We start from the raw sequence: 26,723 nt of genomic DNA, 5'->3' as shown, positions 1-26,723 counted from the left end.
AAATACAAGTTCGTCAAAAGAACCTATAAAATAATATTTTTGACCGATCATTAACAATTATTATAAATTTTTAAATTAACGTTTTATTATCGTTGAATAAAATTATTTATACATTTTTTTAATTTCCGTGTTTGTATTAAGAACGTATTCCACGCACCTTAAAATTATTTATCTTAAAAATAAAAAAAATATGAATATTTATTTGTGTTTAAGTTTTACATACATCTTTTTTATTATTCATTTTTAACGTAATAATTTTATTTGTGTATTAATCGCGAATAAAAAACACATTTTTTTCGCAATTCGTACTGTTCTTATAAATATTTTATTTATTATTGAGACCTTTGCCTTTAATATTGTTACTATGTTTATGATCGTTTTAAAAGTCATCGTATCAATATATACTTCTCATTTAGTAAGTAGAGACTAAACCTAAAAGAATTTAAAGAAATAAGTCTGAGCTGAAATTGAACAAAATATTTTGTACTATTCGTCATATGTTTAAACATAGTTTGTATGAATGTAACGCTTAGTATGCTCGTTGTTAATGAGACGCACAGAACACTTCGCCGGATATACTTTCAGTTTCGAGATCAATGTCAGCTGTTCTGCTGTCAAATCGGGCGTCATATCAATGTTTAAAAGCTAACTGAAGCGGAACGGTCCGCTCACGTATATAGCAATAACACACTTAAAGGCAATCAACAAATAATCGACGAAGCAATAAGCACCAGTCTTCAGAGCTTAATGAACTCGGTTTAGTGTTAGGGTTCTCGCACACTTCACGGTGTACCGGAGACGCTCATTATTTATTATGTTCAAGGTCATACTCAGAACAGTGATTTTGTTTCGACGAAGTGTTTTCATAGTACGCTAGGGCGGCGCACGAGAACAGGCCGCGCCGCCAGAGGTCACCCGTACGCCGTCAAGTGTGCGACGCCCTCACACCGCCAGCGGGCCGGCGTCAGGCAGCGTTGCCACGCTATCGAGGGTTGATTTGGATACATCGCAGACGCTCGTGAGAGTATCGCCGGTCTGCCGGCGGCGGGGCGCGCGCGGGGGGCGGGGCGCGCGCGGGGGGCGGGGCCGCGGGCGAGGTCATGCGAAGATGAGCCACAGCACGAACAGGATCGCGACCCACAGGAAGATCTTCGACAGGAACTGCTCTTCTTCGTACTGCGCCGTGCCGCGCGGGGCTGTTGACAATACGTTTGCACGTTAGCTAGTTTATCTAAAAAAAAACTTACTCGACAAAAATTTTGGCACATGCACAGATAATAAAAAAGTTAGTGTTTGATAATATAATAAGATTCATCAATAGAATCACATTGCTAAAATGAAAAAGCTTCCTTTTTAGTTAAATTATATGTAACTTTTAGTTAAACGCGGCGTTGCATGGCATGTGTGAGCCAAAACGTAGCCTATAGGCTTAAGTAGCCTCCTTTGTTGGAGTTCAAGTTTGCTTCATAACAAATTATTATTACATTATTTACAATACAGTTATCCATAGTTTCCACAAAAATTATAATGCGTATTAACTAAATATTGAAAAAGCATTAAAAATTTAAATTAAGTAATACCACAAAAGAGAAAAGGAATAAATTATAATAATAATCGTCTTAAAATTGTCATTGAATACTTACTTTAGAACAATTTTGAATTTAATTTAAAAAAGTAAAAACACAATAAATAAAACATATGATGTTTATTTGAGAGAAGAAGCACGTACCAGCACTAGGACGAGGGTCACCGAAGTTGAAGGTCGATGTGAAGACACCGAAGGGGAATGCGCCGATCCCGAAGGACATGTGGAAACCCTCGCCGAAACCGAAGCCGGGGAAGCCGCTATTGCTCTCGGGCTCCGTGCGCTGCCCCGCCGGCCGTGGAGGAACCTGGAACAAAAACGTATATCATTACTATATATTATCAAACCATAATTCTATCGCAACAGAAGTAAGTAAAGTACGACACAACTTAGATGTCGCATCGGCAAAATTCGTCAAACCGATCACATCCGAATTGAGTACGCTATTCCAAATTATCAATATTAATTTCTCATGCGAATATGATCTTTGCACAAACGTAATAACTTGTAATATCAATTGACCTAATATATTCGTCAATTTGACGCGTGGATTTACATGCACTTGCTTTCTCTGACGCGTGAATCTATAGCGACGAATAGCGTCGAATGGCGCGATAGGAAGCTATTTCTATTGGTTGTGTAAATCGGCAGTAATCGGTTTTAATTTCATTCCATTGCATTTTCCGATGTTACGTCTAATTTCTGTCCTACTATAATTTGTACAATTCGTTGTCGGTAGGGAAGAAAAACCACATGTACGCACTAACAACCATCTGTCAAAATTTACGAGCTGTAGTGTAAGATTATGCGCCACCTTTATGTTATATATCTTTAGTGGCGGCCGTCTTTCTTTGGACGGCATTATAGTCTTAATTCCTTATACCGGCATCAAGCGTAATTTACCAATAATGCTAATTGAATAACGGCTGCACCGCAACTTCGACATACAATAGCAATACCGAGATGTTAACAGACTCTTCCTAAATATCCTGACACCGTTGCCTATAACGAAATTTAAAAAAATATGATTTAAAACTTCTGAGCGTTTAGTGCAATGATGTTGTAGTAAACAGATATGTTATTAACGCGCAAAAATTGAAGACTAGAAAACGTCCTAATTGGGACGTTTGCCTTTAGTCGTTTTACGTAGTAATACTTTATAATACATCATAATTACGTAGTAATACATTTTGCGTAATTAAAACATCTAGTTATCCCGTTTACTTACTGTTTTTATCAAGCTATCCTTTTTACTTTTAACGAAATGTAAAAATAAACTAAAATAAACGGTCCCCGGCGCGGCACACTTTTTTTCTGTTAAGTATGGATATAATATGTTATATCCATACTCTGTTTATTAGAATATCATTGGTTTAGTGTATAACTATTATAAAAAAAAATATTATAGAATGATGTAAATTAAAAAAAAAAAACGACATAATACGAAAATAATAAATATAAAGAATTTGTTAATTTTTACATTTCATTTTACTCTTCAAGATGTCAGACGGTGCATAATTAAAAAAAAAACGACAAACGTTCTCTTCCATCGATACATATATCACCTCACCTATAAATAGCCGAAAGAAGACTGCACTAAAGAATATATACCTTTAATAGCCCTCTAGGCTATAAATATATTTGATATAAAATGTCATTGCTATGATATTATTTTGTTTTTATATACATTTATTTAATCTCGCTAGTAATACGGGATATAAATAACTTAAAATAAATAAAACAATAACGTGCAAACTATCACTTATCAGTCGCATACGAAACTAAAAATAAAACTAAAGAACATCGACGTCGTTTCGTTTTAAATTAAATAAACAAGGAAGGTATTTACTACAAGTTGTGAAACTTGCAGAACGGGAGTGTAAAATGCAAAATACGCTCCACGGGCCGTTCAAACTTTTTTTTATTCATTAAAAGACTATCAATGCTCGCTTTTCAACACGCTTTAAGTTTCATTATACATACACGGAATAATAATTAATCCTAAAAGTTGGTAAAATCAATGAAATATAATTTAACGTATTAAGTTGTATTTTTGGCGTTATTTTTAAAAGTCAAATTAAAATTTATTCAAAGATGCTTTACATGCATACATATGAATTTTATTGAAGATAAAATTTAATGTAAAACAACATCGGTTCAGAAGGTTTATTCTAGAGAAAAGAACCGACAAGAAACTTAGCTGTTACTGTTTGTCTCTAATGAAAGTAAAGTAACAGCTTGTAAATTTCCTATTGGTTGGCTAAAGGCCTCCTATCCCATTAATGAGAGGGCTTGGAACATATTCCACCACGCTGTTCCAATGCGGGTTGGTGGAATGCACATGTGGCAGAATTTCAATGAAATTAGACACATACAGGTTTCCTCACGATATTTTCCTTCACCGCCGAGCACGAGATGAATTAAAAACACAAATTAAGCACATATATATAGTCATGCTTGCCTGGGTTAGAACCCGAACTCATCGGTTAAGATGCACGTGTTCTAACCACTGGGCCATCTCGGCTCAAATGAAAGATGGACTCAAATTTATTAAATATATTCGTGAAATAACTGCACAACTAACTGTAGTATTGTACATATTAAACCGTGTAATATATAGATTTATGAAGTCGGGAAAAGTTGCGCAAACGTTACGTTTTGAATAGAAATATACTCTGTATAAAAAAAATCGATAGCCACACTGACGCCATAATGTATCATTTTTAACAGTCATTGTCATTCGAGACAATTAATTATCGATTCTAGCGATGCCCCATACACACAAAAGTCGAATGTGGTAACTCACATAAATAAGATAATTAACCGAATAATATGTCTTTGACATGTTAGATTAAAAAAAATGGATATTTGCGATCGCGTACAGGTGTTTAATGCGTCACTAAGATAATGAGCGTGAAAATATATTATTGCTTTTCCGACCTTTAATATATAAATATACATAAATAATTGAATAACATTTGGAAAACTTGAACGAATTATTGGCAATTTAAACAAAAAAACATTTATTTAATATTATCTCAAGCAAAATGGGAATAATATACCTACGTAGTATTATATTAAAAATAAGTAATGAAATCTTTGCAATAATATTACGTAAATGAACTACTTTTTAATTAATATCAGTGTCCAAGGTAAAACATGAATAAAAAAACGAATACAAAATGACAATAACCATTGAAAAGAGAAGAGGTATTAAAAAAAAAAACTTAATAAAAATTAAGCCATATTTATGACAATATCACTTCGTTTAGCCTTAATTCTTCTACAAAATATAAGACTCGTTAATGCAAAAATATTTTTCTTTTCCCTTTGGATTTTTTAAAATTGAGTTATATAAACAAATCAGGCAATCAATTACTTAAGCTGGACTGTTTATGCTCAGACCGGCTTACAAACTTGAAATTCGGCATGCGGACAAACATCGCGTCGAACATCGAGAAAGGGACAATTTATTAAAATAATCTGAATTTATAATAATCAAATAAATAAGTTTATTTTACAGGCCTTAGTAACACGGTCAATCAGCTTCTTTGATAAATGAACTTATGTATTTAGGAGTTTAATTATCAGTTCAACTTAATTTGACAAAGTAGTATGACTACGCAATTTTCTTAGTTTGTCTCTATGGTATAGAAATATAATCAATCTGAAAAAAACACCAGCTTCCGTCCGACATATGTAACGATAGTTGCATGTTTTAGAAAATTGAATAATTTCTTATTTTTAAAAATACACGAAACTAGAATTTCCTTTTTATGTGTGAGAAAAAAATTAAAAGTGAAATAAAAATGGTAAGCTTTAAAATGTAAGCAGGTAATACTCACGCCGCATGCTGTATTTATTTACATACATACATACATATATTCTCACAAAAACATTGGCGCTCAACTGCAGCTTGTGGGATGTATTTATACTTTAGGATATTAGAAAAAATATACTTGACAGAAAAAAATGCCATCATCAGTACAACCGATCAGAATTAAGTACGCTATCCCAAATTATCAATATTTATTTCTTATGTGCATATGATCTTTACACAAACGTAATAACTTGTAATATCATATGACCTAATATTTTCGTCAATTTAGAACGTCGATTTATATGCATTTGCTTTCTCGGGTTGAACTAATTCGAGAATCTATAGCGACGAATAGCGTCGAATGGCGCCATAGGGAGCTATTTCTATTGGTTGTATAAATGGGCATTCGGCAATCGGTTTCAATGAAGTTGCCGATGCTACATCTAAGTTGTGTCGTACTATAAATGGGTAGAGTTTTTTTTGGAATATCTAAATAGGACATTCTATAATCTGTGTTAATATTATAAATGTGAAAGAACGCTGTCTGACTGACCCGTTTGTCTTTTGCTCGGCCAGAGAATTGAACCGAACTTGATTAAATTCATTACGGGCGATAACTAATATAGCATAAATCATTTAGTGGGTTTCCTACCTAATCATCACTACGTAATATAAAACAAAGTCGCTTTCTATGCCTCTTTGTAAGCTTAAATCTTTAAAACTACGCAACGGATTTTGATGCAGTTTTTTTAATAGATAGAGTTATTCGAGAGGATGGTTTCTATATATAATACATACATGGACAATATAGTAAAGAAACACTAAAACTTATAGAAGTTTGTAATGTGATATCGTAAATAAAAAATTAAATTAAAAATTTCAGAAAGCCCCGTAACAAAAAAACATAAGCTACATTTAAAAAGTAAAAAATAATAAAAGAAAATTAATCCTAAAGTACCTATATGTATAAGCAGTATAAGTATGTTTAATATTAAAAAGAAACTTCGCGTGAGGGACCTCTCCTAATTAATCAGTGTCACATGTTTACCTATCTCATCTTTTATCTAACACTTATTATTATTTTGTACAATAGCGCTCGGTCCCCCAACGCGAAGATTTTTTTTCAGACAGACAGACAGACACGTCAAACTTATAACACCCCTCTTTTTGCGTCGGGGGTTAATAAACAAATTCTGTAGTATATTTATTATCAGTATTGCACCCGGTGCACCCGGGGCGTTTCGCTAGTATTAATTATAAAGATTATATTTTGAAATTTTGAATCCAGTATGTGAAATATTTGCCCGCAATTGTTTATTGGTTTTCCGCTGCCGTTATTCCAATGAAATTAACTGATACCAATGCAATGTTTTGACATTTGATATGACTATGAGTATGTGAGCGTTCGACAACAAATTACTCGTGTCGCTGTTATTCTCTCCTGCTTGCTATCTTGCAAGAATCGTAATCTGATAGCAATAAATATACTATAAATAATCCTATGACAATATTGATATAACTCTAAATGATGTTAAAGTTCAAATTTTAATCAAATCAATGTCATCATTTCACTTCATCTCCAGGAAAACAACATAACTTTGATTTTACTTATATAGTATATTTCATAAAAGTATGTTTCAGTAATTTTCGTCAAATGATTACATAGATAATGTTGTCTTAAATTTTCGCGATTATTACACATTTAAATAAAACTAATTATAACGGATTTGAATCGCGTATATTAATTATTATTATTTTTTTTTTAAACATCCCGACGTTTCGAGCACTTTGCAGTGTTCTTAGTCACGGGTAATCTACCCTAGTAGTAGGAAGTTTAAAAAAAAAAAAAAATTAATATACGCGATTCAAATCCGTTATAATTAGTTTTATTTAAATGATTACATAGATTTTATTATACATCATTTTATTCACTTGATATCTGTATAGTTATTGTGGCTGTTATAAAAATAATTATACTTAAGCTTTAATGTATGTTTATAATTGATGTGTGTATGTGTTGTTCTAGGTCAAGTTATTAAGGTAGGAAATTCCCATCATTATGTTAGTCATTTAATTGATTTTGTAGTTTCAATCACAATCTAGCTCTTTCTTGCTATCTCTATTTTATGTGACATTGGCAAAATAATTGATCTCATGTTGGCACAACTATATAAACAGCCATTTAGAAAAACATTTAATTAACTTGTTGTGTACACACAATAGAACTCTTTATTTACTGAAATACATTCATCATACTCCGGATTAGAATCTGTTAAGGAGACTAATGACTATAAAAATAAACAATTTCACTCTCAAAATTTTACGATGCATTCTACTGTTTCATAGACACAGCCTTTGCATAGTTGATCTTGATAATTCATTGATACTGATATTTAGGATTTATAAGATATGGCCAGAACCAACTGTCTATTATACTGAGCGCATGAAAATGTATCACAGAATAAATGTTTTTTTTTTTCAGTGACGTGTAACTGAATAAAAAGTATTAAAGAAGTATGAACAAAGCATACTTATAGCTACACTTTAAATGTATTAAGTTGATATACTTGAAATTCAAAAGTACAAAACAATAGGAACATCAGTTTATTGACATATTATGTTAAAAACCTCTTTGTTAAATACATTATTATTCATGAAACTGTTTATTTGACAATGCTATTTAAAATTATATATCTTTGCAGCAAACTACGATGCAAGATATGTATTGTCTTAAGAGATAATGCTTATGTATGTTTATTTGACCACTGAAAGGAATATAGGTATAATTAAATAAAAAATAATAATAGGATAGACAAAAACAATAAGTGCGAGTTTAATGAAAAAAAATAATTTACCTAATGGTAAACGGTGGAACGATTTGAAAAGTGAGTTTAATGATAATAATAAACTTTTATGCTAGGAGTAAGCATATTATTTATAAATATGAATTTATTATCTATACTGTATTAAAATAAATATTTTACTAAAATCAGTAAAAATTGTTACCAATACTACTCATAATCAAAGGAAGTTTTTAAAAATTATTAGTTTGTTTTATTATAACAATTCATTTGTGTAAATTTATTTAACATAAGTGTTTGAAATGAGTGATTAAAATTTCTTCATCAATCATTCAATAGCTTTCATACAAAGAAAGATTATACACATTGATTAATGCTATTGCAACCTTATGACATACTTATCTTATAATATGTTGTTTATTTCTGCTTACCTTATTTCTAGGGTCTTCTTGTTTTGTATTTCCTCTACCATAAAGTGGAATGACCTTCTCTCTGCTTATAGCTGCCTTGCAAACTGGACACACTTGCCGACTTGGTCTGGTTTCTAGCCACTGGTGCAGACATGGCCAGCTACAAAAAGAAAAACAAGTTAATAAAGCTGTTTTTGTGACTTTAATAAGCTTAGTACAAATTAAACTAAGATTGAATATGTTTCTAAATTATAATTTAAAAAAACAATACTATAATTCTATTGGTTTTGTGGTGTTTTGGATAAAATGAGAGTGACCTGTAAAAACGACGAAGCTAATATTACTGTGGATATGATTTTGTACTAACAAATATTTGTTTGTTGTTATGACATTGTTTTTGTTCTAAATAAACGACACTAATTAGAACGTTTAAGTTTGTAACGTGAGAAATTTAATTAGAACACGATTTTAGGTAAAAGAACATACCAGAAAAGATGTCCGCACATGCTAACCACGGCATCTCGTGCCGTGTCTAGGCAGATGTTGCATTCCAGCATACGCTCGTCGCGTTTTTCCTCCTCACCGCCAGCATCACCACCAGGTGCTGATGCACTTGCCTTAGGCTCACTCGTTTCTGCCATTGTAAGTTGCCCAATAAATCGTTTTTTTAATATTACGTCACAATAACATCTATTTTCTACACTTATCGTATTCACGACAACTTAAGTTTATAACTTGTACAATAAAACACTTCCTATCCTATATTCACTCCAATTATAAGCCATAAGAAAATCACTTTTTACTGAATAAATTTAACACAGACAAGTTATTCCAAATAGAAATAAGAAAAACAAATTACAATACTCCCCAACCCCAATTTGACGGATGTCTGATTGATCTGTCAAACTGTTTTCGCCTCGAACCATAAACTATAGAATAATGTCGAATCATCACGAGAGCCACGTAAGTCTTTAAAAAATGAAATAAACCGTACAAACAAATATAATATCTTCCAGGTCACTATTAAAATATTAAGTAAAATATTTTATAAAATCGTCAGCTGATGCTATTTCGAGGCTAAATAAATAATATATTAAATTTCAAAGTAAAAACCGCAGATGATATTTACATAAATAAAATTATCTGTTGTTATTAAAACTTACAAATTTCAGTTAATAATCTATGGTCTTCTAATTCTGCCTTTATTTTACGAGTGCAATTGATTTTGATTTCTTCTTTGTATTTCTGTACATTGAAATTGTAAATCATATCGCGTTATAATTACATGTATTACAATTTTATTCTTTGTGAATAAGAAGTGATGTAAAGTGATTCGTGAGCAGATATATAGTATTTGTTTAAATTACCAATACTACAATAGTAATGGTTGTTCGTATTTTGCAAAAGACATGTTGAAAAACAAAATTAACGTCACAAATCCCATCAGCTGTGCTGTTTAATTTTTTAGCGGTGATTGCATTAAAAATACAAATAAAATGGGTGGTGCCGTAAGTTCCGGGCGTGATAACAATGAGTTGATAGACAATTTAATGAGTGGAAATTATATCCGTACAAAACGTGTCGAAAAGGTTTTTCGTGCACTAGATCGAGCTGATTATATGACACCGGAGGCCCGGGACCAAGCCTACAAGGACCTTGCCTGGCGTAATGGACCTCTTCATTTGTCTTCTCCATGTATCTATAGGTAAGATACGAAATCAATACTATCAATTTTATTTAGTGTGCAATATGTTACCTGTATTAGTGTTAGCATTCAATATGACGATATATAGTATAGCTTAACGTTTATTTCTTAAAATACTTTTTATGTTATATTGGAAAAAACATTGTTGTTGTGATGTTTTAATGTTATCTGTTATTTTTAATAACACAGATAAGAGACCATTACTGTGTGCTATTTAGTATGTGATTGCTAAAGATATCCAAATAGTTATCACACATTGAACTGAAGGAAACAGTTTAAATGTTGCTATATTAAATATTGTTATGACAAATTAATGAAATTTGTAAGACCTGCAAGGTAATATCTTAGATACTTTTTAAGTTTTGTCTTTATATTAAGCAAGCCCAACCATCAATTATCACCATGTTGAATTTTTTCGGAACCAGGAAAATATCACACTCGGGGACTGACCCCACTTAGACTTGGAATGTTTTCAATTCTATTTCTAAGTGAATTCCATTACCCAATAGTGAGGTGATGGAGGGGTTAGAGCTGAAACCGGGGCTATCCTTCCTGAACATTGGCTCTGGGACCGGATACCTCAGTACCCTGGCTGGCCTGATACTTGGGACTTCAGGCATTAGCCACGGTGTGGAGGTGCATCCAACGGTTGTGGAGTACGCTGTGAAAAAAATTGGCCAGTTTATTGAAAACTCTCCTATACTGGATGATTTTGACTTCTGTGAACCAAAGTTTTATCACGGTGAGTAATTTTATTTATAATGACTTATAATTATTTTATTTACAATTACTTTAATTATTTATAATATTAATAGTAAGGGAAGTGTCAAAAATGTTTTTTTTTTGTTTTTTACTTCATGGTATGTTGCATATTCTTTAAATTTAAAAACATAGAGTAATCAAATTCACCCTAATCTCCCTGGGCTTCTTTTAAGTCAGGGAATTTGCAGATTAGTGATGCATAAAAACCATTAGCCCACATCAAATAGATTAGATTTATCTCAAGTTCACATTTTTATGTTCTATTTGTAATCAGAGGGAGATGTATTGCCTCAGAAAATGCTTTTAAGTGTAAACAAAGATGAATACCACAAGAATAAGTTATATCAATAAAATAGGGAACATGCAAATATAATATGACAATTTTGCTATTAAAATAATAAAAAAATATAAAAGAAAGGCCACTGCAAGGTTTGTATTTGATATTGTTTTTTAACAATTATTACAATTAAAGTATTGTGAAATGGAACTTATTTCAAAACACTAATATAGCGTTCAGTGACGTCACTCTTGTTATGACTACTTATTTGAGGTTGTTGTTGTAAAAATTGAAAAATTAAACGAAAATTTATTGCAGTTTCCGAATTAAAATAGAAGTTGGGTTTGACAAAGCAGACTCCAGATTCTCTTTTCAGCTTGAAACCACTTTTATCTCAATTTTGTGTCAGAAGATCCAGTCAAACACCATTTATTTGAAAACTTTATTGAAGTAGATGAACAATTTGGCTTAAAACACACGTCAACAAAGTTTTTTTTTCGGAGTAGCGATAGTCCGTCTTAAATTTTTACAAAAAATTCTCTCAAAGTTCGAGGAAAAGTACATAAGTATGAAAGCCAGCGAAGACAAGTACGTTCCAGTCAGTGATAGACAGCAGTGACGTCATACGACATATAGGTCCGTTTTCGCGCGAAAATTTAAATTGACATTTTGAAACCGAATTTTTTGCAGTCAATAAAAGTGTTTTAGATTTTTAATATACTTGTGTTCTATTCTATATGGAGTTCTTTAAAATAAACAAAAAAATAAAAATATCGCATCTTTCCTATACATATTTTTGTAACAATCTAAAATTGTCCTCAGGTAATGGACTCTGCCTGACTCCACTGTTATCTTGTTACGATCGTGTTTACTGTGGTGCCGGCTGTCCAGAGGAGTACGAAAATTATTTCAAGAGACTCATTAAGGTATGTTTCTAGATATATGTGTTATTGATATCTGCATAGTTGAACCTATTGTCTATTTCAACCACACAAGTAAATGTAGTTTATATCTGTTTCGTTAAGATTAAGTCGATAAATAGGCATCATTGAAGCTATTTCATTTGTCGAGATATTGAATTATAGTACGACACAACTCAGATGTAGCATCGGCAAAAATCGTAAAACCGATCACATCCGATTTAAGTACGCTATTTCAAATTATAAATATTTATTTCTTATGTGAAAATGATTTTTACACAAACTTAATAACTTGTAATATCATATGATCTAATATATCCGTCAATTTACACGCACTCGCTTTCACGGTTTGAACTGACGCGACGATCTATAGCGACAAATAGCGTCGAATGGTGCGATAGGGAGCTATTTCTATTGGTTGTATAAATCGGCATCAATCGGGTTTATTGAATTCGCCGATGCTACATCTAATTTGTGTCGTAGTATTCTTATGATATTCATTGTGGATTTTCAAGTTACGTCGAGTCGAGATGGCCCAGTGAGTCGAGATGGCCCAGTGGTTAGAACGCGTGCACCGATGATTGCGGGTTCAAACCCAGGCAAGCACCGCTGATTCATGTGCTTAATTTGTCTTTATAATTCATCTCGTATTCGGCGGTGAAGGAAAACATCGTGAGGAAAGCTGAATGTGACAAATTTCATAGAAATTCTGCCACAGGTATATTCCACCAACCCGCATTGGAACAGCGTGGTGGAATATGTTCCAAACCTTCTCCTCTAAGGGAGAGGAGGCCTTTAGCCCAGGAGTGGGAATTTACAGGCTGTTGTTGTTTTCAAGTTACTACATTATTAATGTCGGAGAAGTTTTCAATTTCAGAAGTAACACTAAAGTTAAGTTGGTTGAGATATGAGTAGTTGGGGTGAATTTGATTAAAAAAAATGTTAATATAAAGAAACATTAATTAAGAATTCTTTTTAGTGCACACTATAGCAGAGCTATTAGCACACATGGAATATGTAAATCTGTGTTTTGTTTATCTTTACTGTTTTTTTTAAATGGAATAGTCTGTATATTCAACTATGCTTTATTTTTAAATATTTTAGTAACATATTTGTTTCAATTTAACCACGGATGAGTAAGAAGTTGCACCATAATTATAATAAATGTTAAGTTCGAGCTATCTCATTAAAGACTATGTTATGATATTATATGTTTATTTAATTATATTCTTATTACTAAGAAATCTTTTTATGCCCCTATTTTCTATTGAAGAATGATTGTGATTTTGTGGGATTCATAATTCCCTTTGTCTCGATAGTCTCAAAATATTTCATCCACTTCTTATTATAATGAATGACGCATGACGAGGGTCGTGAAGTTAAATTACGGTTATCAGTAATAATCCAACTTAAAGAAAAGTGATATATACATGCATTCCTATGAATCGACCAGGTGGGCGGGATTCTGGTGATGCCGCTCAACGACACACTGCAGCAAGTGCGGCGCGTCGGCGACAACAAGTGGGTGACGCGCAGCCTGCTCAACGTGTCCTTCGCCACGCTGCGCACGCCCAGCAGGGAGGAGGCCGCCCAGCACGTCAAGCTCGGTGAGGCCACGCGACGCACCCGGATATTACAAAAATACCGCCTGGGATTATCCTACGTTCAAAAGTAAAACCCCCGAGGAGTCGGCGGGTCCCGTCGCGTCCGCGTCCGTACCAGAGGTGGTCGTGTTGCAGACAAGCAGTCGCCGGTGCGGCTGCAGCTGCTGTCGCGCGCGGCCGTGCGCGGCGCCATGCGGCGCGGCGTGCTGCGGCGCCACCCCGAGCTGCGCGAGGCGCCGCGCGCGCCGCCGCCCGCCGCCTGCCCGCGCCGCATCTGCATCCCCATCGAGCCCGGCGGCGCCGTGGGTCAGTGCCGCCCCTCGCCTCGCGCCTCGCGCCTCTCGCCTCGCGCCTCGCGCCTCGCGCCTCGCTCGCCTCTCACGTTCGCGCTTTCTCTCCGCAGAGGGCTTGAACGTCCTTCACGACCTCGACGGCGAGAACGGGGCGAACGAGATGAACGCGCTGCTGAGCCTCGTCATCAGCATGGGCCACAACCGCGTGGCCGGCGCGCTGCGCTTCGACCGCGTCGACGACACGTCGACGGACTCGGACTCCTCGAACGACGGCGATGGGCGTCCGGAGCGGTCCGGTCCGGACGAGCCGGTCGGGGGCTCGCGGGATCAAGCCGGTCCTGAGAATCCGCAACCCAGGAATCGCACTGCATCGAATGATAGTTCCGATAAAAAAAGGAGTGCCACCTCGGATTCCGACGACGATAAACCGAACACCAGGCCTCGGGTCGACAGGACGGACCCCAAGGCCGGCAACAAGCGCCAGACCAGACGTCAGCGCAGACCTCGCGGAGAGGGACCGGACGACCCGCGGTTCCCGCCCGCCTGCCGGGAGCTCCTGTCGTACAGATACGAGTTCGACGAGCCGTCCACGTCGAGCAAGGAGGCCAAGACGAGCACGAGTGAGGACTTGACAGATTCGTCGGAGCGCAAGTCTCTCACGTCCACGGACGAGGACGCCCACTGCAGCAAGGTTAGTGTTTATACAAACATACTAAAACTAAAAATACATAACATATCAATTAAGGAAAAAATGTATAAAAAATTTGAATACCTGTTGAGAAGGTTTTTCGTCGCTCGATATCAGATACTCACCCCAATTCAATATGTTCACAGGAATCAAAACGCGCATCTCCTCCCGGCGTACCCTCCGAAGTGGAGATCGATCTGGGCGCGAAGATGACCCAGGAGGCGAGCACCTCCCGAATGGACTGGGACGACATGCAGTCGGAGATCATAGAGATCAGCGACGACGAGCCCGAGGACACGAAGAGCAAGGCCAAGAGGCAGAAGCTGGACAGCGGCATCGGCGAGACCACGCCGAGCGGCTCGTCGCCGGACAAGTCGAAGACCGAGTCGGAGAGCGAGCAGAGCTACCACAGCCCCACGGACGACGCCAGCTCCCCGCGCGGTGAGTAGCGCGCGCGTGTGTGTATAACCATTGACAGGAAAAAACTGACTATGACGATGTGAACGGTGCCTTATTATCACAGATACAAGATTGGTTTAAAGTAAATAATTTGGTTTTGAATACTCAAAAAACAAAATGTGTAGTTTTTACCCTACCCAATGTTAGAAAGCAAAATTATAATATATCTTTAAGCGGTGGCCCGCTTGATGTAGCCGATACTACGGTGTTCTTGGGAATAGAATTGGATTTTAGACTTCAGTGGAGTCCCCATTTGTCATCCCTAACAGCGAGACTCAGCTCCGCAGCATACGCGGTTAGAAAAGTTAGACAACTAACTGATATTGAAACCGCTCGTTTAGTTTATTTTGGTTATTTTCACAGTATTATGTCATATGGCATATTACTCTGGGGTAACGCTGCAGATATTGAATCTGTCTTTATTTTACAAAAGAGAGCAATCCGGTTTATTTATAATCTTGGAGCTAGAGACTCTCTTCGAGATGTTTTTAACAGGGTAGGAATACTCACTGTTGCGTCGCAATATATTTACAACAATATCATGTATATTCACAGTAACATTGATCACTTTGATAGAGTCAGTGATAATCATTGTATATGCACTAGAAGTAAGGATAAGTTTATAACGCCAAGTTTCCGACTCCGCAAAGTCAATAAATCTTTCTTGGGGCAAGGTATCCATTTTTATAATAAAATTCCGCAGATATTTTTAATTTTGCCGTCTCGTAAATTCAAATCGTTTATAAAAAATACATTGGTAAAAAAGGCGTATTATTCGATACAAGATTTTGTAGATGTTAAAAAAGCGTGGAATTTAAACCTGGTGACTTCCAGGCAGGATATATTAATTTAAATAATTGTATTAACTAACATGACTGTACTTTTTTTTTAAATGTTGAAAAAGAGTAACTACTGAGTTTCTTGCCGGTTCTTCTCGGTAGAATCTACTTTCCGAATCGGTGGTAGCTTCACTTAATTGTTATATGACGATTCAAAAGTGCTTGAAAAAGCCCACTTGAATAAAGTATACTTTGATTTGCAGGCGGGCGCTCGGACGGCGAGTGCGCGGAGCTGCGCGCGCACGCGGCGCGGCGCCGGCGCCGCATCGCGCGCGGCGGCGACGCGCGGCGCGTGCGCCTGTCGCTGCTCATGAAGCAGGCCGTGCGCGAGCTGCCGCTGCCGCACGCGCTCAAGAAGTACGTACGAGCCCCCCCCGCCCCCCGCCCGAGCTCTTCCCCCTCATTAATGACGCTCTTATTTGTAGGTTCGTCAATCTGGGCCGCTGCTTCGAGTTTTAGGTGCATCGCTGGAGCCTCGACGTTTACCGACATTATGAGTGTCATAATAATATAATTATTCAAGTATCTCGGGATGGTCGATGAGGATGGAGGCTTTTCGTTATAGAAGTCTAGTGGGAAGTAAATTGAAAAGGACTGATTAATACTTAGTCATTTATAAAATAATGTATCTCTATTGATAAACTCGATCCGAACGAGAGGCTCCTCCTCCGCTGTCGGCGTCTCCGCGGCGGGGAGGGGCCGCGGTGGCGGCGCGAGTCTATCGCTGATGGGACGTACTATATATGCCTCATATTGCATGAATTAAGTCAACTTTGAATTTATAAAATAAGCGAATATGTAGTGGAGGTAATTGTAAAGAGATCTTTAAAAAAGACTTAAATAAAATAATAATAAATTGTATTTCGAGCGCGTTTAGATCTTGTCACACTACACCACACGCAGTTACAGATATTTACGTGAATTTATGACATAAATTAATGACATTTTCTGTTCAGATGTAAGGGTTACGCAAAAGAATCGCCACGTTAGAGGTTGAAGACAGGTCGATGAACGTAGTGTGAAATGATTTTAACAGTCTATTGTGTAACTACCTATCCTGTGCAATGTTTATCATATCGTAAGGGTAATAAAATTGCTTGTAGTGACAATATTTATCTTGGAGATTAATTCATCGTAGGGGAAGGGAGTGGGGGTTCTAAACTATGATAATACACTTTATTGCAGAATCCTCATGCGTTTAAAATATTTGCGGATTCTTATTTATATTTCTATCTCTCTCTCATGTACAGGTTAGAAAGAATAGCAAGTTGTGCGCCAGTTACTTATTGTTCGTTTATCGCATCATCGGCTCAGGTAATTCGATTTTGATCATATTAAGTATTCGAAATTGGAGAGGTATACATGATCCGCGACAATGATTCCCGTGTCTTTCCCCTTCGCTTCACCCTGTACTTTAATGAACAGACCAACAAATTATATTCATGGACGATAAATACTTACATTATTAATTTCATAAATTAACTATCGTTGGTCATGTGCCAAACGACTTAATGTGCCAAAGAGTTGCCATTTTTTCATTTGTTTAACTATTAAATATTCATGTCATTAAATAGCATTTTTACTACACGTATTATAAAGACATTTTGTTTATTTCTTCATTATGCGTCTAGTTATAATTTTGTCTATGGTTGTTGAACAAAGCGTTACAACGTACGTTGTAACGCTTTGTACAAAAGAAAATGTACATAAAGTAAAATGTTAAGAAATATAAATCAATATCGAATTAATAGATAATATTGTAAATGCGCAAGCAACTTTTTATGTCTGTTTGTTGCTTTATCACAGTTGGACTACTGAATCGCATCGATCGTTATGGAATTTGGAATGAAAGTTGTTTACACATAAAATGTCTTTAAATCTCATATCAGAATGGCAACTTTTGCGCATTAGATCTTTTGACACTGAGGTCACCAGAACTCTACTGCCATACTGTTATCGCTTAGCTGCATGGTTGTTACTCGTAAATTATCTAAGATTTATCTACACAAGTGTGTTGTTATCTTTGAATTCGAAATGGTTACGAACCCATTTGAATGAGTAAATGGAGGGTTGAGCCTTGAGCCAAATTAAGAAAAAAAAATTCAAGTGTTGCCATACTGTTAATAAATAGACATGCAACTATCTGGTAACATTATTGCAATAGGGATAATTTTAAACTTTTATCTTAGTAATTAGAATATGGAGAGTTAAAATTTGTTTATAACGATTGATGTAAATATATTTTGTAGTGATGTCATTTGTTTTTGTTGCAATTATATATGATTTATAAAATTTTCGTTATCGATTATTGTCTATATAATGAAATATTCACTATAATCTATACTGTATGGTTAATTTGAAAGGTTATCTGTAGATTGTTTAGAGACGTTACCATTGTCTCTGGTATTTCTAACAGCCATGTGGTATTATTAGAAATGTATAAAGCGATACATGTGAATCGAACTTACTTGCTTATTGGTGGAACTATTTTTGAAGACTACTTTTATTAACTCATCACCATTTCAGATCCTAGAGTTCGTTTATATTTGTCGTAGATTAAGTTAATGCTTTACATGGCTGCTTGAGAATATTTCTGATATTATTTTAATTATGAATTTTGAATTGTTTAATAAAATGCTGATGTTGTCGAATCATTTTGTTTATTTCCTTCATAAATACATAATACAGGTGAGTATTTAACGGTGGGTGCTCAAGTTTTAACTTATATTTACACAATTCAACATTGGTATAGTTTAACATCCAAAAATATGTATGTATTCATATGTTTGTAAAGCCTCGTTCATCATCACTTCTCGTTATCATCGCGTCCATCGCCTCATCCTCATTCTCAGTGTAGCCAAGAGTTATTAGTTGCAAAAATTCAGTTTCGAACGAATTTTAATACAAAATATTGGCTTTTGTTTATTATTTACACAATTAACTACCGTTGTCTCTGGTTCATGTTATTGGTCACATGTTTAAATTGTCAAAATATATATGTTTACATCACGAGGTATATAGTTACATTCTATATTTTGGAAAATAATATATGTCATATCTAAGCGTAAAGATTTCTGTTAAGGAGAATGAGCAATAATCCTTTATATCCCGGGCATGGATATAGGTAGGCCGATAGGCGATAGGCTGAGCTTATGGTGTCTTGGAGTGGTCTTTGTATTTTTAAATGTTGAATAAGATCAACTACCGAGTTTCTAGCCAGTTCTTTTCGGAAGTATCTACATATCATGTGGTAGCTACATTTGGTATAGTTTGTTAAATGACGATTAAAAAGTACTTGTAAAAGCCTATAAGGGATATTTTAATTTCGTGGCCCCGACATAGGCCGGTGAAGCTTGGTGGGTAAGCTTCTATTTAAGAGTTGCTTTAACAGTGAATCAATAAAGTAGTCCACTTTTATAAGCACATCACAAAAATATGTCTTATTTAATTTGCTGCTATTTACATGGAGTAGTGTATGCTTTGGCCAAGACAACAAATCTGTCCCAAATCCCGGGGTGTACTACAAATTATACTTCATAATTGAAAAGTTCGTACAGTTTTGTTATACAATTATTACAATTTATATCTACCCTGACAATTCACATTGACGTACCGCTTAGTTTAAGACCACGTATATCCATTTTTTCTCGGCTTACAGTTCAAACGTAATTTATAATTCAGCTAAAAATGGAGTCCGAGCTCGGCTAGCACCACTTGCCGGCGGAGTGCATCCGGTCGGGGTAGAGGTCGTCGGCGGCGGGCGCGTCGCAGGCCCGCAGCCCGTCGCCCAGCTTGCGCGCGGGGCGCGGCGTGGCGCGGCCGCCGTCGCGCAGCCGCTCGCGCGCCCAGCGCTCCGCCGCGTACGTGCGCTTGACGGGCCGCTTGCAGGCGGACTGCGCCTCCGACGGCGGCCGACTCGTGGCCTCCGACTCGCTGCCGTTGGCCAGCGAGTGCGCGCTTCGCGCCTTGTGCAGCGACAGCCGGAGCGGCTTCCGCGGCGGCGTCGGCCTGGACTTCGCTTCGTCTCGAGCCTCGTCGTTCCGGACGTAGTGGCCGAGCCTCGACCGGTTCTCCGACCCGTAGTCCAGCCTCGGCGAGCTGCCGTATGCGTCGCCGTTTGGGAAGTCGGAGCACTCGGACTCGAATTCTGACGATTTTGCGCTCCTCGAGTGTAGTTTGGACGACCGTCGGCTAGATTTGTGCGCGTTCTCTAGTACTTTGCCGTCTATTCGGTTGTAGACGTAGTTCCTTTCCGATTCGACTTGGATGTTTTCAACGCTTTCGTTTTTCTTCATTTTTCGAAGGCGCTGCGAGCGCTTCAATTGTTCTATGATTGACAAGGTCTTCCTCTCGGCCCAGTTTGTCTTTTTAATGCTCTCCTCGATTCGTTCTGCCACTTTCTTTATGTCAGTCCGTCTTTGGTCACATACGCTCGATTGAGAATCTCTCAAGTCCATATCGCTGTCAGATCTAAAATTCTCTTCCCTCGACCTACTGTTGTTGTACCGTTCGGTTTTCACGCGTTGCTTCTCCATGTGCCTTTGATTTCTCTCTATCATCCGAATAGCTGCATCGGTTTCCGTGCTGTAGTCGTGGATGCAATGGTGCGAGAGCGAGTGGCGCATGCGGCCGGCTCTATGTTCTAAACTATGCGAACTGTGTGATCTACGATTCGGTGTTGGTGATGTTCTCGGAGACGTGGCCACTCTCGATGAGGCGCCCGAGGCGTTCGATCTGGGTCGCACCACAGGCAGATTGACTTCACCGGCATCCAGCCCTGGTAGCTTTGCCACGATGGCTGTAATATCTGGTCCTTTTTGAAATACTTGAACCTCAGACTTGGGACTTGTTTTGGTCGTGACCTGCGGTTCTGTCGTGATGTTGATGTTGGTCACGTTCTTCTTTGTTTTATTGACTGTTATACAGCTGTCGTTGCTGCTCACAGTATGAAGCTGTAACAATGATATTCTTAATCTTATAAATTGCCATTATAATTCAGATAAGTTATATCTTGAACAATTATTTTGAAAGTATAATAGTATATTATTAGAATAGCTATTAATAATGGCTAAAGTTGTTAAAAATATAAATTACAATTATATAGGTAATATTACGCTAACGTAATATATAATCTACCTGCGGATGCCTTTCCAGTAGCTCGGCCACCTGGTCCTCGAGATAGGAAATGCGATGTGTGAGGCGCGTGTTGTCGGCGCGCAGGCCCTCCTTGGCGCGCTCCGCCAGCTCGGCGGCGGTGCGCAGGGCTCCCAGCTCCAGCCGCAGCGACGCCGCCTCTTTCTGCCGCACCGCATGAGATATTGTTACAGACACTTATAGCACACGTGCGTCAATATAAACTACTAATTTATATCGAGAAGAATTATTGAGTGAAGTTAATAAATAGTGTATGAAATTATAGTCTACTGCGTTTTTATGTCGAGAGTTAACAAGTAGAATTATTTAATTGCAATAATTATATCGATGTAGGTTAGACGTAGGTAAGACGTTACAAAAGAAACTGCACATTGCTATCCTTCTAAAGTTATCAGTTTAGGTTGTGAGGTGTTCCTCAGCAAGTAAGTTTTTTAAGTAGGTAGGTAAGTACTTGCATAGAAAAAAGTAAAGTAAAAAAACATTCGTTGCATAGAAATTAGAACCTAACTACTTATCATTTCTTACTGTGGGTTAAAAGGCGTAAAGACTAAATATATGTATTATTTATGTTGCAAGTTAAATTACAACAAAATACTAAAGTTCAACGTTAAGATTTATCAAAATAGTCGCGTGTCAAATTTTTTTTCCTTTTAGGAAAGTTATCGTAAGCCCGGTATTTCTTATTTGAATAGAGTTTTCAAACAGTACTCGTGGAATTGACTACTAAAGACGATTTATTTTTTCCATCTCTACAATGAATTAATATACGCTAAGCTTTAGGTTTACAATAAATTAAAACAGAGCAACTATAAAGTACCTGTGTAAAGGCATGTGTAGGCGGTGCCGACGTGTTCTGGGCGCGCAACAACACGAGGCGAGTTGTCGTCAGCGACGAGGTGCGGCGAAGCTCTTCCTGGCTACAGCACAACATCGAAGTGCCGTTCACTTCCACAATTCTGCACATAAAGGAAGTCATTTAGACAACCACAGATAAGACTACTCGATGAGCCGCCTCGAGGCTTCTAGTTATCTGCTAATAAAGTCATTAATTGGAATACCTACTATAAATAAGTGAAACTCTTCCGTGAATATAATTAAGTGATACATGTTAATAAAACAATATCGCAAAGGTAAACTTCACTAAACACAGAGCAAATAAAAAGGGTTTCGTATTAATATACATTGTAATTTCAACTTTAAAAGTACTTAAAAGCTACGAGCGCAGAAACTTAACATTAACGACGTCCAACCATCAAACGGTCATTATCGACTTATCATTACAATCTCACAACAAATCATGAATCCGCTCCCGACAATGTGTTTCGTCGTATATAAATCGGAGCGATCAATATTTATAGAAAACGATTAATAAAACTCGACTCGCATCGCTCGATGTTGAGTCATTAATTCATAAATTTATATAGCAGGTACGGTAATGATATCGAATGTTGCTTGGACGATAAATTCGATGCAACGAATATGGAATAATAATATGCTTGCTGCAGTCGTTGGACATTTGTTACACGTGAAGGGCTGTGTAACTGCTAGTCTGCTATACAACATACATGTACGTTACTATCGGAGAACAAGGGCCGGGTCAGTATGAGATATGATCGTGAATTTGTATAAGAACGGAGATATCATTTAAAAATATTTAAGCAGATTTTAAACCGCATAAAGTGTGATGTTATCTAGCCGATAGCTACCATTTTTAAAATAGTTATAAATGGCTATCTTTAGCTTTAAATAGCCTAATAGTTGTTATTCGTTAAAAATTGCTGTAAGATATTATGATAAATAATATAAATATTTCTATATTCAAGAAAGGTAATGAGAAGTTACGATAGTGACTGTATGAGAGAGGAAACTCGATCCCGTAAGTACTTAATTAGTAGGTGTAATTATATTTATTTAAAGGCCGCCTGCATGAGCTTCTTCATATTCTTTTAATTACAATCCATTAGTGGGATTGTCACTTAATCAATTAACATGCATTTTTAATTAACGTATGCTAATTGGCGAGTTGCGTATGATTTAACGTGCAAACTCCGCGTGAGCCAGTCACGGTCCACATGACGTATGTATTTAGTAATACGAGCAGTAGGACGCAGACCCACCTGTCTCCGGGCTTAACGGCGGGGTTCTCTGCCCACTCGACGACGAGCCCCGCGCCCCGCGGCGTGGCGTTCCAGGTGCCCTCGCGCACCTCCGCCGACACCAGCGTCGCGCAGCCGCCGTACTCACGCATCGTACTGAAAACATAGGAAATACTTTGTTTGTTGAAACTTCTTTGGGTGTAAAACGTCTTTGATAACTCGGTACACACAGTACATAGGTGCGAACCTACTTTTGCCGTAAGTACCGAGTTATTTAAAAGTGTTGATTTTTTGAATGCATTAATCAAGCAATTAAATTAAAAGGGATTTGTGATCAATAATATATGGAAATAGGAATTTTTGTACGAAAACATTATATTTAATATATAATAAATAAATTCAAATGTTAATAATTTTTCAATCCCGTAATGGTTTCTTACAAATGAGTTAAAACATGTACAAAGCTTTAAGTTATCGCGCCATGCGATTTACAAGCCAGCCAATAGTGACGTGTTATTGTATGGTATTTATTGTGTAGTCGTGATCCGTGGCCCACGGCTTTGGTGCACTGACCGTGTGTAGGGCTCCAGGCTTTGTTAGAGGTGTTTTAGCGCGAGATAGTTGAGATGTGCAGGTACGAGTATGGAGTTACGGGCGAGGATGCCTGGGGCGATAAGTTCGGTGACCGCAGCGTGTCGAGGCTTTATGCAATATGAGGGATACTTTAGTAATTAGATTTTTGGTAAATATCCGGTCAATTTATAAAGAGTTATATACTTATCTTTTAAATGGGTAAAAGAATTTCGTGGTATTGCGATTTTGCCGAGTTTCGACAAGAAATTGAAAAATGAATTTATGTTGTAATATGTTTTTTACCTACTCTTAATTGAGATTTTAGGATCTAATTATTTCAGTTTTATTATTTCAGTCTTTAAAATATTACGAGTATGTAAATATAAAAACAACAATTCGAAATATACCTACTTAAGTAGGAATACTTAAAACCTCTGTTTATCGTAAGCTCTGTATTCAACTGCTTATTACTTAGATTTATCGCAACGCACAAGCGTTTTGAAATACAAGTCATTGTATCAGTTCCACCCACAGGCTTATTATGCATAAATGATGCATGTTTCGGAACTCACGTGCACATTACCTACGAAAACTATGTTCACCCTACGATCGGTGCTAAGGCCTCGTGCCCGACACCTACGACCTCTTGGAGATAACTCAGTTTGTTCAATTTTAATCCATTTTTTTTAAGACTTAATGATTGGTTCATTTGAATAAAGATCGTGCAAAGCATAAATTATTTTAGAATTAAACGTTTTTAAGTCTAAAACGGAGTTTTAGATTTAGTAAATAACATTTAATACACTGTGACAATATGCTTATACAGAATATAAGTAATAAAAATATATAATAGTTGTTTAAAGTTTATTTATTGAAAACACTTTCGTAAATTTGAATTTGTGTACCAGAGCTAAGAATGTAAACTACAATCATAAGGTTCGACCGCATTATCGAGTATAATCTTCGTGGTTATTTGTAAAACGGTGTTAAAAGTTGTGTTTAGAAAAGTACAGAAGTAGTTATTCCCACGCTCGCCATGCGTACGGAACCCATGTTCATGAGAGAACGTGAACGCGCCCAAGCGAGGGATAACTGAGGAAATTACACAAGATTCGTGTGAAGTTCAAATTGAAAATATTTTCTACGTCAAATTCAATTTATAAATTCATTTATTTTTCATATTTTTACAATATCAAATTAGAAAGTAAAATTAAAATAAAATTCTGAAATAGGGTATAAAAACAAAGAAAACCTTAATCTCAAAAAAAAAAAAAATGTTTGAAACCTTTAAGGTTTATTAAAAAAATGGCCTCAACTATAAGCAGCAGTTCGTTGATTAATTGAATCAATTATAATCAGTCCTTGTCTATTATATATTTCCTTTTATTCGTTCCCTATCGTCAGTATTTAAGATGGAATTAAATAATTTTTTGCTTTAATAATTCCCGAACTCTTCCTAAAGGTCGTCCTTCGCGGAGTCTTTCCTGGACAATTTTTGATGTAGAGTATATCTTGTGTGTATTTTAGTGGGTCGATTGAGTGATTACTTGTAACATGAAATACTAAGGACAAATTGAAGAAGTAAGCTGTATGTAACAGGTAAGTGCCGAGTTATTGATAAAATAAAACAATTTTATCACTTTCATTAAAAACGTGAAGTAAATGCATCAAAGCTCGTAAGTATCAGTGGCAAGATATTGATACGACGGCGCCAAATAAGGTTTGCTATCTGGTCTGCAAGCGCATTGCACTGACAATCGGCGCCATCGCACTCGTTAAATAGTTACACGAGCTGAATTAGACCCTTTACTTATTGTTTTAGAGTTTAAAATCCCTAAACAATTATATACAAGTACGTCCTATTGGTGTTAATGTAAGAAAAAACTTAGGAAAGTGTTATGGTATGAGGTATCTAAAAATGGCATTAATGCATTTCGATATGGGTTTTTATTAGAAACGAAAAAGGATTCCGTCCTCAATTTCTACTCTGTAAGCTATATTTATTGAGCAACTGCGATTCTCGTTCAGCACCGGACGTTTGTTACATTTATGATTACACAACTCTTGAAAGATTTCTTATCTATCATTATATTGTTCGAAACGACATAATGAGATTTATCTAGCGTTATAGTCGGGTTCGAAAAGGTTTTACAAATTGAAAAACATATCGAATAATTTATCGATAATTAAATCAACTTAAATAATAACACCAATAAACTTTCAAAGTGGTAATGAACATTTCTCATTAGTACGAATAATAATGTTTAAATGACATTTGTCAGATAAAAAGTCCTAAGATGATAATCATCATTCTTATCACTATTTATTTTTGTCTTATTAAATCACTAATGACACTATATTCTAAATTTTAATATGGAACCCTGCGGCATAGACATGTATTCATAGCCTTCTGGCGTACAACCAAGTCTAATATTATATTAGACATAGACAATTTTACTAATTTTTCTAATTATCATAGCCCTAGTAATACCATAATATTTAAAAAATAAAATCAAAATATAGTTATTTCAAGCAGGTTTTTGGAAGCACTTTTGAATCGTCATTTAATAATTATATTAAGTGAAGATTTTTTAAAATCAGTACCTACTTTTTAATAAAAAAACATATTAAGTTTGACGATTTTGATTACCAAAACGGTGCGGTTCCTTTTCTGTTTACACTGACATTTATTTATCTCAAACTATTTTTAAATTCAGTTCTTCGTAATCGGATTAAA

General features: G+C 36.3%; 3 protein-coding genes across 4 annotated transcripts in view; 1 reads left to right on the top strand and 2 right to left on the bottom strand.

The window, feature by feature from the left end:
* Nucleotides 1-52: 52 nt before the first annotated feature.
* Nucleotides 53-9,529, bottom strand: LOC124533571 (E3 ubiquitin-protein ligase RNF185-like). The gene is made up of 4 exons (XM_047108942.1): nt 9,103-9,529; nt 8,638-8,776; nt 1,730-1,892; nt 53-1,196 (listed from the first exon to the last, which is right to left on the bottom strand). The coding sequence occupies exons 1-4, from the start codon at nt 9,255-9,257 to the stop codon at nt 1,099-1,101; spliced, it is 555 nt and encodes a 184-aa protein (XP_046964898.1). The 5' UTR covers nt 9,258-9,529; the 3' UTR covers nt 53-1,098.
* A 254-nt stretch (nt 9,530-9,783) lies between these two features.
* Nucleotides 9,784-18,817, top strand: LOC124533570. Of its 2 annotated transcripts, none has more exons than XM_047108940.1 (9): nt 9,784-10,321; nt 10,831-11,063; nt 12,183-12,286; nt 13,734-13,887; nt 14,020-14,190; nt 14,288-14,868; nt 15,012-15,306; nt 16,367-16,520; nt 16,589-18,817. In XM_047108940.1, the coding sequence occupies exons 1-9, from the start codon at nt 10,113-10,115 to the stop codon at nt 16,620-16,622; spliced, it is 1,935 nt and encodes a 644-aa protein (XP_046964896.1). In that variant the 5' UTR covers nt 9,784-10,112; the 3' UTR covers nt 16,623-18,817. The 2 variants fall into 2 exon arrangements, with proteins under 2 accessions (XP_046964896.1, XP_046964897.1); XM_047108941.1 differs by having other exon boundaries at nt 10,136-10,321; nt 10,747-11,063.
* LOC124533569 overlaps nt 18,817-26,723 on the bottom strand; it is a 61,619-nt gene continuing 53,712 nt past the window's right edge. The window contains exons 8-11 of the mRNA XM_047108939.1: nt 23,435-23,569; nt 22,135-22,273; nt 21,300-21,461; nt 18,817-21,115 (exon numbers count right to left, since the gene is read on the bottom strand). Of these exons, the coding sequence (XP_046964895.1) occupies nt 19,868-21,115; nt 21,300-21,461; nt 22,135-22,273; nt 23,435-23,569 (1,684 nt within the window). The 3' untranslated portion in view covers nt 18,817-19,867. The remainder of the gene's footprint in view (nt 21,116-21,299; nt 21,462-22,134; nt 22,274-23,434; nt 23,570-26,723) is intronic.

This window comes from Vanessa cardui, chromosome 11, assembly GCF_905220365.1.
Source record: "Vanessa cardui chromosome 11, ilVanCard2.1, whole genome shotgun sequence".
Classification (NCBI taxonomy): Eukaryota; Metazoa; Arthropoda; class Insecta; order Lepidoptera; family Nymphalidae; genus Vanessa; species Vanessa cardui.
The sequence above is the reverse complement of the archived record's forward strand: the minus strand, read 5'-3'. Positions and strand labels throughout refer to the sequence as shown.

Coding starts and splice junctions, on each gene's coding strand:
- LOC124533570 (XM_047108940.1), top strand. CDS start 10,113: ATGGGTGGTGCCGTAAGTTCCGGGCGTGATAACAATGAGTTGATAGAC. Junction 11,064..12,182: donor TGAACCAAAGTTTTATCACG/GTGAGTAATTTT, acceptor AATTGTCCTCAG/GTAATGGACTCTGCCTGACT. Junction 15,307..16,366: donor CGACGCCAGCTCCCCGCGCG/GTGAGTAGCGCG, acceptor TTTGATTTGCAG/GCGGGCGCTCGGACGGCGAG.
- LOC124533571 (XM_047108942.1), bottom strand. CDS start 9,257: ATGGCAGAAACGAGTGAGCCTAAGGCAAGTGCATCAGCACCTGGTGGT. Junction 8,777..9,102: donor ATGTGCGGACATCTTTTCTG/GTATGTTCTTTT, acceptor TTCTTTTTGTAG/CTGGCCATGTCTGCACCAGT. Junction 1,893..8,637: donor AAGAAGACCCTAGAAATAAG/GTAAGCAGAAAT, acceptor TTTTTGTTCCAG/GTTCCTCCACGGCCGGCGGG.